This window comes from Vigna angularis, chromosome 4 (genome assembly GCF_016808095.1).
Source record: "Vigna angularis cultivar LongXiaoDou No.4 chromosome 4, ASM1680809v1, whole genome shotgun sequence".
NCBI lineage: Eukaryota > Viridiplantae > Streptophyta > Magnoliopsida > Fabales > Fabaceae > Vigna > Vigna angularis.
The window spans coordinates 24,919,049-24,932,003 of NC_068973.1; the positions used below are offsets into that span (position 1 = coordinate 24,919,049).

Here is a 12,955-nt window from a genome sequence, read left to right on the forward strand (position 1 = left end):
GAAGAACTTGAAATGTGTTTGGAAAATGAAAAACTTGTATTGGATCTAAGGAAGAAGAACGACAAGTTGAAAAGGAAATTAGAACAAGAGAAGAAAGTTGGGAAAATGATGTTGTTGTTGTTTGTCTTGTCATGGGCGTTAACAATTTTCTTTTTTATTATGTTTTTGTTGAAGATGAATTGTAATTAAGAATTATGGTTGAATAGAATGAGGTTTGTCTCGAAATTCTGGTTGTTGTTTGTTTTCCCTTTAAAACATTCCACTGTTATTGTTATTGGTATTTTGATTTATGTTAATAAAGAAAAGAGTTGACAGCATAAGAAAGTAGAAGCAGAGTATCTGTAAATGTGGACTTGGAATAAATAAAGTTAACTTGGCATTCTGCAAAGATGGAATACAACACGAAGCAGGATATAATATGAAGTGGTCTCATACTATTAAATAAGATAAGTTAAGTGGTCCCTTTCCACTACAAAAAATATTAAAAGCAACCATTGTACCCATTACTACTATTGTTCCCTGAGTGGGTCACTGTGGCTTACAAAATTCATTAAAATAAAGGCTTGGCTACAATAAATCTTCAATTGGTACTAGCTTGGGACCCTAGATGTTGTGCAGCTAGTCGTAAGGATGTTCTTCTTCCACCTTGGTGACTTGATGCAGGTCCTTCTCCACTGCCACTTCTTCTTCCCCGTTTTGATGTTCCTCCTCCTTGGTGACTTGATGCAGCTCCTGCTCCACTGCCACTTGTTCTTCCCCTTGTTGATGTTGCTCCTCCTTGTGACGTTGATGGAGCTAGTTCTGGTTGAGAACCTCCTGCATTGGAAGTGGCCCTTGTGCTGCCAGATCCTCCTACAGTTGAAGTGGCCCTTGTGTTCTGTAAATGGAAGTAAGCAGCATTGCAATTATCATAGTGTAAATAAGTTTGAATGTGTAAATAAGTGAAGTTGTAAAAGATTGATTTTGTACCTTTTTCTTTCCCCTTTTACATGTTCTTACATTATGACCAAATTCATTGCAGTTGCTACACTTCATAACAAGATTCTTCTTTGACAATTTTGTATGAGTCACATATTCATCAGCCTCCCTTCTTCTTAGTTTTTTAGGCCTCCCAGGGGTGTTTTATAAATTGGAAGCAGTAGGGAACCAGATTCAGAAGTAGACCACAATTGTTGTCCATTGATTGGAACAATTTCAGGGCCATAACAAGTCTCATAAGCCTCTCTCTTGTAATAAGGATGTACATAGTCTTCAAGGTTTTCTAGTTTGTAATTTATGGCAGCCACAGCGTGCCTGCAAGGAATTCCTACCAAATCCCAAAAGTAACAACTACATGAATGGTTACTTAGGTCAACTACAAATTTATCCATAGTAAACCTGTGAGTGACTTCAAATTTTGCAGCCCCTGCCCAAGTTGGAATCCAATTTCCACTCTTCTCAACTTCTCCATCAAGCCTATTTCGTGGTTTAGGCATCACAGCTCCTGTATATGTCTTTGTTTTTTCTCTAAGTGTTGCAAACCTCCTCATAATGTAAGTCCTAATCCATTCCATCATAGTTATGATAAGTTTGTCTCTAGCTAGTAAAATTGTACTATTAAATGACTCAGACAAATTATTTAACAAGACATCGCATCTAGGATAACTACTAAATGCATGTTTACACCAATGATTAGTTGGAATAGCTAGCAACCAATTGTAAGCATCAATGTTAACATTGGACAACTCTCCCATTTTCTTTTCCCAATCCTGTTTAAATGTGGCCTTCGCAGCCCCCATCATAAGATCTCTAATAAGCACTCCTCCACAAAACTTCTTCTTGTAATTGTTATATAAGTGCCTTAAGCACAATCTATGTTCCACTCCTTCCAAGATCTCATCAAAAACTGTCATCAGTCCCTGCAAATCACAAAAGTTTGTCATTAGTCCCTGGAAATCACAAAAGGTCCTGGTCAATAGTAAATATTCCAATTGCTACGAAATAAAAATAGGAAAATATTAAAATGAAGATACCTTTTGTTGATCAGAGATGAAAACCCAACGTTGACAATTAATGCCTCCAATATCATCCAGAAGTAGTGTCAAAAACCAACTCCAACTTTCTTTGCATTCATTTTCAACCACAGCAAAAGCTAGTGGGAAATATTGGTCATTCGGGTCTCTGCCCACTGCCACCAACAACTGACCCCCATATGTTGTCTTCAGATGACAACCATCTACCCCTATGAGGGGCCTGCAACTTCCTAAGAAGCCTTGCTTACAGCCCTCTAAACACATATAGAATGAGCCAAATCTTGGAGGCAAACTTGGTTGGGGTTGATTGACTTTAATTTTAAATGTTCCAGCCGTCACTCTTAGCAATTCACCCACATAATCATATAGACGACCGTATTGTCACTCTCCATCACCAACCAAAGAATCCAAGGCAATTTGCTTGGCCTTTCCAGCTTTGCAAGCAATTATTCCAACACTGAATGACTTCTTAATGTCATCAATTATTTGGTTGACTGTCATGTTAGCCACATTTACAAACCTATCTACTAATACTTGTGCAATCCAGTTAACATTTGCACTTTTGTTTCCAAAGACCCTTCCACAACTATGTCGTCCAACCAAGGTTTTCACCCTAAATGTTTGCTTGCCTCCTACCTTGCTAGCCATAATCAGAAAACCACATTTGTTTTTATAAACTGCCCTTACTCTGTTGAGGTCATTCTTCACAAACTTAACCTCTTTTCCATTTAATACACTATGCTCCAATAGTGCATTTTTAAATTCCTTTAAAGAACAGAACTTCATCCCCAATTCAAATCTGAAGTTCTTGTTCATATCATCTTTTCTATACTTTTTAAATTTCCCCTTTGAAAACCTCACATCCTCATCACTATCTACATTTGAATCCAATTCATCACTATTGTATTCTTCATTCATGTCATGATCTCCAACTTCTTCATTCAGTATAAATGAACCTTCCCCAACATTGCCTCTTCTAGTCACACATTTCTTCTTCTTTTTCATTCTATTCCACCTATCCAAAATTGGATTAATGTTTCTCTGAAATTGGTCCACCCTATCATTCTGAACACCAAACCCATCATCTTCATTAGCCATTCTGTCTTCTTCACTGTCATTCATACATTCTTCAGCTGAAGCTTCTACTTCCCCCTCAACAACATTCCCCCCTTCCTCTTCTTCCCGAAGATAATCATGTTCATCACCACCAACAAACTCTTCTTCTTCCTCACCCATTTAAACCTCTTCATGTTCATCATCACCATCACACTCTTCTTCTTCCTCACCCATTGTTTGGACCCCTTCCACCATAGTTTGAAGTCTCCATCATACTTAAATTCTTTAACTATTCCAACTGCTTCAAAATACGACCAACGATCCAGATCAAGTCCTTTGATCACGTGTATCTCTCCTCCAACATACTGTAGCCCCTTATTACTAACAAACTTCCCCATGTGATGCAAACAAATGTCGAAAACCATTTCTAGACCTACATTCAGACATCAACGCTTTACGCACAAATTGGAACAACCATAACCGAACCAGAAAAACAGTAGCTTAGCTTACCTTTACGCTTGTCTTTCACGAGCACCGCAACGACCACCGTAAGGACCACCGCAACGCCACCAAGATACAATGCTTCCTGTGAAAGGTTTCGACTACAATGCTTCTAGTAAAACTACTTTTCCCCCCAATTGAAAAATTTACTTTGACAAATTGTGAACCCTATATCTGATTTGAATCAACAACGTAATTAATAGACTTAATCTTAGTTCAACACTTAAACATCCAACGTGGCAAAGAGTGAAGAGAGCAGCTCAATGATCACGTGGCATCGCCGTTTGCCACATCCACTAAAACTTAACACCGTCCAATTTTAAGGACTAATAGTGAGAGTTTCAAAACTATAAGGACTAAAAACCGTCAAAGTTTTGAGTAGGGACTAAAAACAAAATCGTGTGATACTTAAGGGACTAAAAACATATTTAACCCTATAATTTATTATTGATCCTTCATTTTTCTCAATTGAACAAATTTTTGTCCTAACAAATGTATTAACCAACCAACAAATGAGGATGAGAGATCCTCCTCTAATTCTTATGTTGTATCTCCATGTATATTACTAAGATAGTCTTATATGATTAAATGGTGTAGTAGTTTACTAAGATAGTCTTATATATGATTAAATGGTGTAGTAGTGTGGTTGGTTAGACTGTTTGTTTTGAAGGGAGAGGTCATGGGTTTAACCCTTATACTAGTGCAAATGAAGTGGAACGTGTTGTTGTGGATTGACGAAGGGGAAATTAAAATCGTGATTAAGAGAAATTATTTGGTTGGATAAGATCTTGAATTCATTAATTTTATTTAGATTAAATTTAGATATTAGGCTTTTATGGCGAGTTAAGGGTTGAACCTGGACATTTTTGTGACGCTAAGGTTTAGTTGAGCAGCTTATTAGACTCAGTAAGAAAAATAGTTTGGTTAGGTAGAAAAAAAAAGAAAAAAAAAGGAGACATGTTATTATGAATGGCAACGGGTCGGGTCGAGTATGGATAGAGCTATCCGCAATTCGATCCGACAAAAAAATTCATCCGCTACTCGACCTGCTATCCGTACGAATAAAAATACCACGAATATTTTAAAACTCGATGATACCTGTGGATACCCACAAATATTATTGTGACGCTAAGGTTTAGTTCAACAACTTATTAGACTGAGTAAGAAAAATAGTTTGGTTAGGTGGAAAAAAAAGAAAAAAAAAAGGAGACATGTTATGTGTTTGGACGTGCAAGGTCTGAGAGTAAGTGTCTTTGTTGAGTTAAGTTTTGTGTAAATTTCTAAGACAATATTATTGTGTTGACCCAATCGGACCCGTCATAAGGAAGTTTTGGAAAAAGGGAATTTCAAACTCAAGAAACATGTGTATAATATGTTTTTATTTATATTCTAATTATATTAACTTTTTAATTGATATTTTGTGTTTAAAAATTTAATTTAATTAGAATTTGTGATAATTATACTTTTCAACCTTTCATAAATAAAAATGTCTTAAAAATTTTGTATAAAATATTTTTTTTAATATTCTAATGTTTGTTAATCAAAATAAATTAATCAAATAGTTTTTTTTAAATAGGCTTTTTCATAACTTATAGAAGTGAAGTTTGGATTTTATTCAAACACTATATTTAAAGGAATATCATGCTTCATTACTACCTTCTTAATATATATATATATATATATATATATATATATATATATATATATATATATATATATATATATATATATATATAATTGTAGAGAATATCTCATGTTAATATAGGTATGAAGTGCACACACTTTCTTAACCTATAAATAATGACCCAAATCGCATCATTACCTTTTGTTGATCTTGGAAAACGAATAACAAAGTTTATAACAACATTGTATCACTTCCATTTAGGGATCTTTAATTGTTCTAACATCCCTCTAAGATAAAACGCAAGATCTTCTTCATTCCTAGCCACCAAAGGACTTTTTTAAAATATACATCTTAGTCATATTATGGAATATTCTAAATTTGCTTTGACTTTCATCCAAAGCCATCTTTTGCAATTTGTTATCATTGGACACAAAAATTCTTCCTTTAAACTTCAAGACTCCATTAATCCCTACAAAAGGTTCACGAATTCCATGTTTCATTTGTTCCCTAATTCTGATAAACTTAGATCTATCAATTTTGCTTACTTAGCTATAACGAAAAACTATTTAGTTATGACAAAGATGTCTAATGAAATATGATTGATGAGAGTTTCAATCCAAGGTTCATGTGTCTAAACTTTTCTAACATCTCTCACTCTTTGAGCATCATCACATATACATGAATCTTCTTTCTACAGAGTTTCTGTCACAACATTTGCTTTACTTAGATGGTACATCATTTGAGAGTCATTGTCCTTAAAACAATTTACGTCTTCTGTGTCACATGTTCAACTCTTTTGATATCAAAGATATATTTCAAATTATCATGATCATTGTTAACACTCCAGCAAGTGTACGGAATCGTATCAAGTAATAATAAATGGTAAGATCAAGTATCGAATCCCAAGAGACTCACAACACTAAACAGTTATGTAATCGCTTAACCAATTAAGACTTAAGAACATTTTTTGGGGTTTTTGAATGCAAATGCATGAAAATAAACATGAATGCAAATTTGATCAATTGAGGCTAAACACAAGGGTGAATGGATGATATTGAAAATATGAGATGAACTAAACCTCCGTTGTTGTTGGAGAAACGATGTAATCCTTTGAAACTCTCATGTATTGAATTGGTTTATATTATAAATGCTTTACTTCCTTAATTGTTAGGGTTTTTCTTCTACGCTCTATGCATGCTTTGTTTAACTCATTCAATTGCATGATTATAGATGTTGTTGATATGGAAACATATGGAGAAATCTAGAATTGAGGAAATTCTCCTAAAAGCAATATTACCTAGACATAGGAATAGGAGGGTTGGTTGCCTTTAAGCTTCTGTATGAATGTAATGCATAATTAAATGTTGGGGATACAAGACATTGTCGGAACAATCGGTACCATTATAGAGTCACGCAGCGGAATGAAATATAGATAGCGGAAAGTGTGTTTGGTCAAACTTGTATTAAGATGGTTCGTTTTAGAAAATTAATTTTCTTAGTGAAAATTTACCGAACAGTTGATATGCGCAAAATGTAAAGAGGGTAGGGAGTAGAAAAATTCAACACAGAATTTTTATCCTGGTTCGAATCAAAAGATTCTACGTCCAGTTGTTAATCTCTATAAAAAGTGATTAACGTTTTCACTAAAAATTACTTTCACAGATTACAATGGAGTGAAAGAATAGAATGATAAAACTTTCCTTCGACGAACGAACCGGAAGGGTGCTTCCTTCGACCAATGAACCGGAAGCAGGAATCTACACTTTCCTTCGACCAACGAACCGAAACAGTGCAGATAAAATCTTCCTTCGACACACGAACCGGAAGATGACAGTCTTGCCAACTCGAAGAGAACCGCTCCGACCTTTGACCCACAAACTGTATTCTCAAAAAGCTCAGAGTTAACCCTCTAAGGGTTTTGGAACAACTATATATATAGGCAACTGGTCTGAGTTTGAAAACACAAATTACAACTACCATTGATAATCGATTATTGTTAGTAATAATCGATTATTTAAGTCCGTTATAGGGTTTTTCAATAAGTGATAATCGATTATCCTGAGGAACAATCGATTATTCCAAAGACTTGGGAAGTTCTCATCATGACCAGTTGATAATCAATTATTTGAAGGAATAATCGATTATTCCAGAGCGAAATGTTTTTTCAAGAGTGCTCATGATAATCGATTATAGCTTCACATAATCGATTAAATGCATAACTTAACTAAAGATACGAGATTTTCTAAGTATTACATATTCAAAGACTTTCCTAATACATTTATATTCTACAAAGTGCTTTTAAAACAATTTTAACAGCTTCTTCAAGTCTTTCTTCTTGGAGCATCATCAAAATCATTTATCTTCAAATTTACCAATGCTCATCATTGGTAACAGACATTGTGATCTAGTAATTAAGAGTAGGTTTTCTTCACCGAGACATCGGGTTTAAGGTAAATTAGAGAGTGGCACTAAAATTAATTAATAAGATGAATTCATAAATACATGAGAATGGATAGGATAAGTCAGAAACCCCAACAACATAATCATTCCATATTTTATACACCAATAACTTATGCATTCTTCAAGTCAATTGATCAACACTTGCATTCATATTTATTTTCTGCATTATAAACACTATGATCTTGTTTACAAGTCTTAATTAATCAAGAACCCACATGAATGTCTAGGCCATGAGTCTGTTGGGAAACGATACTTGGTTTTACCATTTATTATTACTTGATAAGATTCGGTACACTTACCGGAGTGTTAACAAATTTTGGAGTCGTTGTTGGAGACTCGTGGTTTAACTATTATATTCGTGTGATTATTGATTAGCTTTGACTTGAATTTTTTTTTAGTGTATTTTTGTTTTGTTTTGTTTTAAAAGTTCTTTTTAGGGTTTTGTTTTCTTGTGTATACAGTGTATAATTTGAACTAGAAGCAAGAAAACTTCGGAACCTCTTCTTGAAGGATTGGACGAGAGTAGAAGGAGAAGGAGAATCCAAACATCTAGAGAATTATTTCCTTCTCCGGAGACACTTTTACAACCCTCACCACAAGGATCTGACCAGAGTACTAAAGAGATGGCTAGAGAAAATAATGGCAGACGCACTCTGGCATATTACACCACTGTTGTTGGCCCTCATCACTTTAACAACATTGCAAGGCCGAGGGTCAATGCTACAAATATGGAGGTGAAACCGGCGTTGATATAATTGGCGAAGAGCAACCAATTTAATGGACTGTCTCATGAAAGTCCATATGAACATCTGACTACATTCAATGAGATTTGGAACACTATGAATATCAATGGTGTGCCGGATGACGCTATAAAGCTTAGTTTGTTTCCTTTCTCATTAAGAGGCAATGCTAAGCTATGGTTGAATTCTTTCCCGAATGATAGATTTACTAAATGGGAAGTTGTGGTTTCAAAGTTTTTGAACAAGTACTTCCCACAGTCAAAAATCAACAAGGGTGAGCAAGAAATTTCTTCTTTCGGGCAAGGTATGGAGGAGACGTTAGGTCAGGCGTGGGATAGATATAAGAGTTTGATGAGGAAGACGCCCACGCATGGCTTTGATAAAGCAACAATAGTCATTCTTTTCCTTGGAGGTCTAGGTTCACAAACCAAATTGATGGTAGATGCCTCAGTTGGAGGTAATATTAACTATAAGACTCTAGAGGAAATTTTTGAATTAATTGACAACATGGGTACTAATGATAACGAGATGCATAGTGAAAGAGGAGCTCCACCTCAATAGAAGGGAGTTCTACAATTACAATCTCAAGATGTCTTGCTTGCACAAAATAAAATTATAACTCAATAGTTGGAGAATTTGACGAAGACACTCGCTCAGTTGCCAAAGGAGCTTAAGAATGTTTCACAGGTTCAACAACAACTCTATGAATTATGTGGTGGTGATCATATCAATAGTCAATGTGTTTTTCAAGTGTAGGCCCTAGAAGATGTCAATTATATGGGCAATCAATTCCAATACCACCAAGGAAACTTCAACCAAGGGTGGAAACCTCACCCAAGCATGGGTCAAGGTCAAAATAGACAAGTTGAACAAGCAGGACAATTTAATAAACCACAGCACCAACCATCAATATGGCAACAAGTATCTGTGCTAAATGAGAGATCAACAAAGCTAGAAGACACTCTTCAACATTTTATGCAGGTGACTATCTCTAATCACAAGAGCACTGAAGCTGCTATAAGAAATTTGGAGATGCAGGTCGGCCAATTGGCCAAGAAGATGGAAGACAAAGCGAAAAAGCAATTTGGAGCTAACACTAAGGTTAACCCTAAGGAAGAGTGTAAAGCTATTGCGAGCATAGATGATGAGAGGGTGGAAGAGAGCAAAGAAAGAGTTGAGTTAGAGAAGAGAGAAGAAAGAGAAGAGAGAATATGTGAGGTTGAGACGAAAAAGAAAAAAAAAGAAGAAGGGAGAGAAAATTTTTGAGATAATTTAAAAAGTTCTTCCTTATCCTAAGGGGCGTGAAAAAATAGATAAAGAGAGACAATATGAGCGTTTTAAGGAGATCTTCAAGCAATTGGAGATTACTATATCTTTGACCAAAGCACTGGAGCAAATTCCTCTTTATGCGAAGCACATGAAGAAATTCCTCACAAAAAAGAGATATTTAGATGAGGAGACTATTGATGAACAGGGAGATTGCGGTGTTATTTTGGAGAAACCACTTCCTCCAAAAGTGAAAGATCCAAGAAGCTTTTCTATTCCTTGCATCATTGGGAAGGTGAATATAAGGAAAGCCTTAATTGATTTAGGGTCAAGCATTAATTTGATGCCCTTATCTATGCTCAAAAGAATTGGTGATCTTGGATTCAAGCAAACAAAGGTGACTTTGCTTATGGCGGATGGGTCTTCTAAGAAACCCTATGGTGTAGCGGAAGATGTTGTGGTTTGTATAAAGAAACTTAAATTCCTGGTGGATTTTGTGGTGATGGAGATGGAGGAAGATGAGAAGATCTCAATTATTCTTGGAAGGCCGTTTATGAAAATGAAAAAGGTAATCATCAATGTGGATGATGGGATTATAGTGCTTCAAGACCAAGAGGACAAGGTGATCTTTAATGTCTTCAAAGCTGAGCAGCAGATTCAAGAGAAGAAGACTAATCATAAAGCTGCATGTAAGGATGCACCAGTGACTAGCCCTAAAGCTGCCAAGCCGGTCATCAAAGGTAAAAATTGTTTCTTGTCACAAGTTAGGGAAGAAGAAAAAGATGACAAAGGAAGGATGGTTCATGATGACTTGGTGGATGCACAATTCAAACTTGGCACACCTGTAAGATTCAAGAACAAGTTGTGGGTTGTGAAAGAATTTAAAGAGAATAAAGTGATAGAGATTGAAGCTTCTTATTCAAGAAGAGCCAAGAAGGTGGACCGAAAGCAATTGATGAGTTGGTGTGGTGAAAGCAAGAAGAACACCAACATTAAAGATTGAACTTGAGCTTTATTGGGTCAAGCTAATGACGTTAAAAGAGCGCTTACTAGGAGGCACCCCAGTGATTTAAAAACATTAATTTCTTTGAGTTATTGTTTATTTTGGTGATGTAATTTAAAACTTTGGAACATTGTTTTATTCTTTTATGAGACTGCTATGGCATAGCATCTATTGATGGATGCTAGGTGACAGAGTATCTACTGAAGGATACTATGCTTATACACACACCTACTAATGGGTGTTGGTGAGAAAGATATGCGTCTACTGAAGGATGTTGGAGGATTCATGGGTCAGGCTCGTGACGTTAAACAAGCGCTACCTGGGAGGCAACCCAGTTGTTTGAATTTATCTTTGTTTTGATTTATTTCTGTTCTAGTTGCATTATAGGTTCTTAATTGTTGAATGTTTGAGTGGTGTGAGAGATTAAATGCATTGATTGAGTGAGAGTATATGAAGTGAGTGGAAAAAACATGAAATTCGAAAAATTGAGAGTTGAAGTTGAGTGAATATTGGTTAAGTATGCTTAGGGCAAGCAAGAAAAAAGGAGAGAGTGAACCGCGCACACCGCTCAGCGCCAGTTTGGGGCGTTGAGCGCGACTTCTACAGATTTGGGTTTTTAGGTTAAAATTGGGCTTAGCGTAAGTTGGCCCATGAGACACTTTCCTTACCCTAGGTCTCGCCCTAGCCGCCCCATTCACTCTTCACTCTTTCTAGCCACTTCAAAGCACTCTCCAAAGGTTTTCTCTCCACTTTCTCCATCATCCTCCTCCACAAACCCTTTCTCCACCCATTTTTCTCCATTTTTTCATCCAAGTTTGGGGTTTGTTGAGAGCACTGCTGTTAGGGTTTGGTCTCCCCAATTTCATTTGGCATTCTTCACTTATTGAGTATCTCCAACCAAGTACATGCATTTCACATTCTAGGGCATTTGAAAGTATGATTTTGAATGAATGTTGTGGTCCAAGCATGATTCTTGAGGAATTTTTATATCTATGCATGATTTGTTGAAATAATCATTGTTTGGACCGATTAAAATGTTTGATTGATGATTGGAACTGTGAAAAATGCATGTGAGTAGTGTTTAAGGCTAGCTAAGGTCATTTTCATGGATGAACTATCTGGCGCTAAGGGCCCTCTAAGAGGCGCTCAGTGCGATTTCTGCAGAATTTTCTTTTATGGTTGCTGGTCATTTGTTGCTGTCTGGTTAGATGTTTTTGTTGCAAGTGACGCTGAGGGCCCCTGTTTTGCCCTCAGCGGTGATAAGAAGAGCAATTTGGATTGTTTTTTATGATTTGTATACTAATGCTTGATAATGCTTCTTGTGGTTTTGTGAATTATTTTTTGATGCAAGGATGATTTCTTCGTTAGGGAAGAGAGTTAAAACCATGGGAAACAAGAGAAAGGAGCTAGAACGTTTCTATTGAAACAAATTCCTTTCTCATAAGCATGAGCGACACTTCCAAATAGTTCAAGATCGAAGGCTTTTGATGGAGCGGAAAGTGGGGTGGATATGATCCTTGGCCCCGCAATTTGGAGAGGAATTAGAAAGAAGAGGATGGGAGAATGTAGCTGCTTACCCTACACCAGGAAACATAGCAGTAGTCAAGGAATTTTACACCAATGCAAGGCCATTTGGTAATACTCATACAGAGAAGTACATGAGCTATGTGAGAGGAAAGATTATTCGGTATGATCCTGATACTATTAACATGTTTCTGCATACTGAGTGGGCTAGTGAACAGTATCAGTTTGCACTGAGTATGGAGGAGGGAGCAGATTTTGATGATGTAGACAGGACATTGTGTGTACCTGGAGGACACTTCCAGAGGAACATGAATGATGCGCCCATTCATATTAGGAGATCCCATTTAACTCCTTTGGCAAAGTACTGAATGGCATTCACTCATGCCAACATTCAGTCGTGTTCTCATGTGTCTAATATCACTGCTATTAGTGCCATCTTCCTTTATTGTGTGCTTAAAGGGTTGAATATTAACATTGGGTAGGTCATAGCAAATGAGATTCAGACTTGTGTCAGTTCTGTGAACAACAAAGCACCTCTGGGCATCCATCTTTGATCACGCATCTTTGTGAGTTAGCTGGGGTGAATACTTTCACACCGCCAATGGAGCAACCAAGGAAGGAGATTGATTCTTCCTACTATAACCAGTATTGCATGCTGGATGAGGCGGCCCAACAAGTGCCACCACCACATCCTCCAAGAGTTCATAGGAGGGGACCACCGTCAGCACATGCGCAGCCTGAGGATACGCAGCCTTTTCAAATGAGGGAC

The 12,955-nt window shown here is 36.6% G+C and overlaps 1 protein-coding gene across 1 annotated transcript; it reads right to left on the minus strand.

Annotated features, from left to right (window-relative positions):
- Positions 1-580: 580 nt before the first annotated feature.
- LOC108330352 (uncharacterized) lies at positions 581-2,276 on the minus strand. Its single transcript, XM_017564839.2, has 4 exons — positions 2,013-2,276; positions 1,378-1,898; positions 1,191-1,293; positions 581-877 (listed from the first exon to the last, which is right to left on the minus strand). Exons 1-4 carry the CDS (start codon positions 2,274-2,276, stop codon positions 581-583), a joined length of 1,185 nt encoding a protein of 394 aa, XP_017420328.2.
- Between the last annotated feature and the right edge of the window lie 10,679 nt (positions 2,277-12,955).

Coding starts and splice junctions, on each gene's coding strand:
- LOC108330352 (XM_017564839.2), bottom strand. CDS start 2,276: ATGTGTTTAGAGGGCTGTAAGCAAGGCTTCTTAGGAAGTTGCAGGCCC. Junction 1,899..2,012: donor TCATCTCTGATCAACAAAAG/GTATCTTCATTT, acceptor TGTGATTTGCAG/GGACTGATGACAGTTTTTGA. Junction 878..1,190: donor CTTGTTATGGCCCTGAAATT/GTTCCAATCAAT, acceptor TTCCATTTACAG/AACACAAGGGCCACTTCAAC.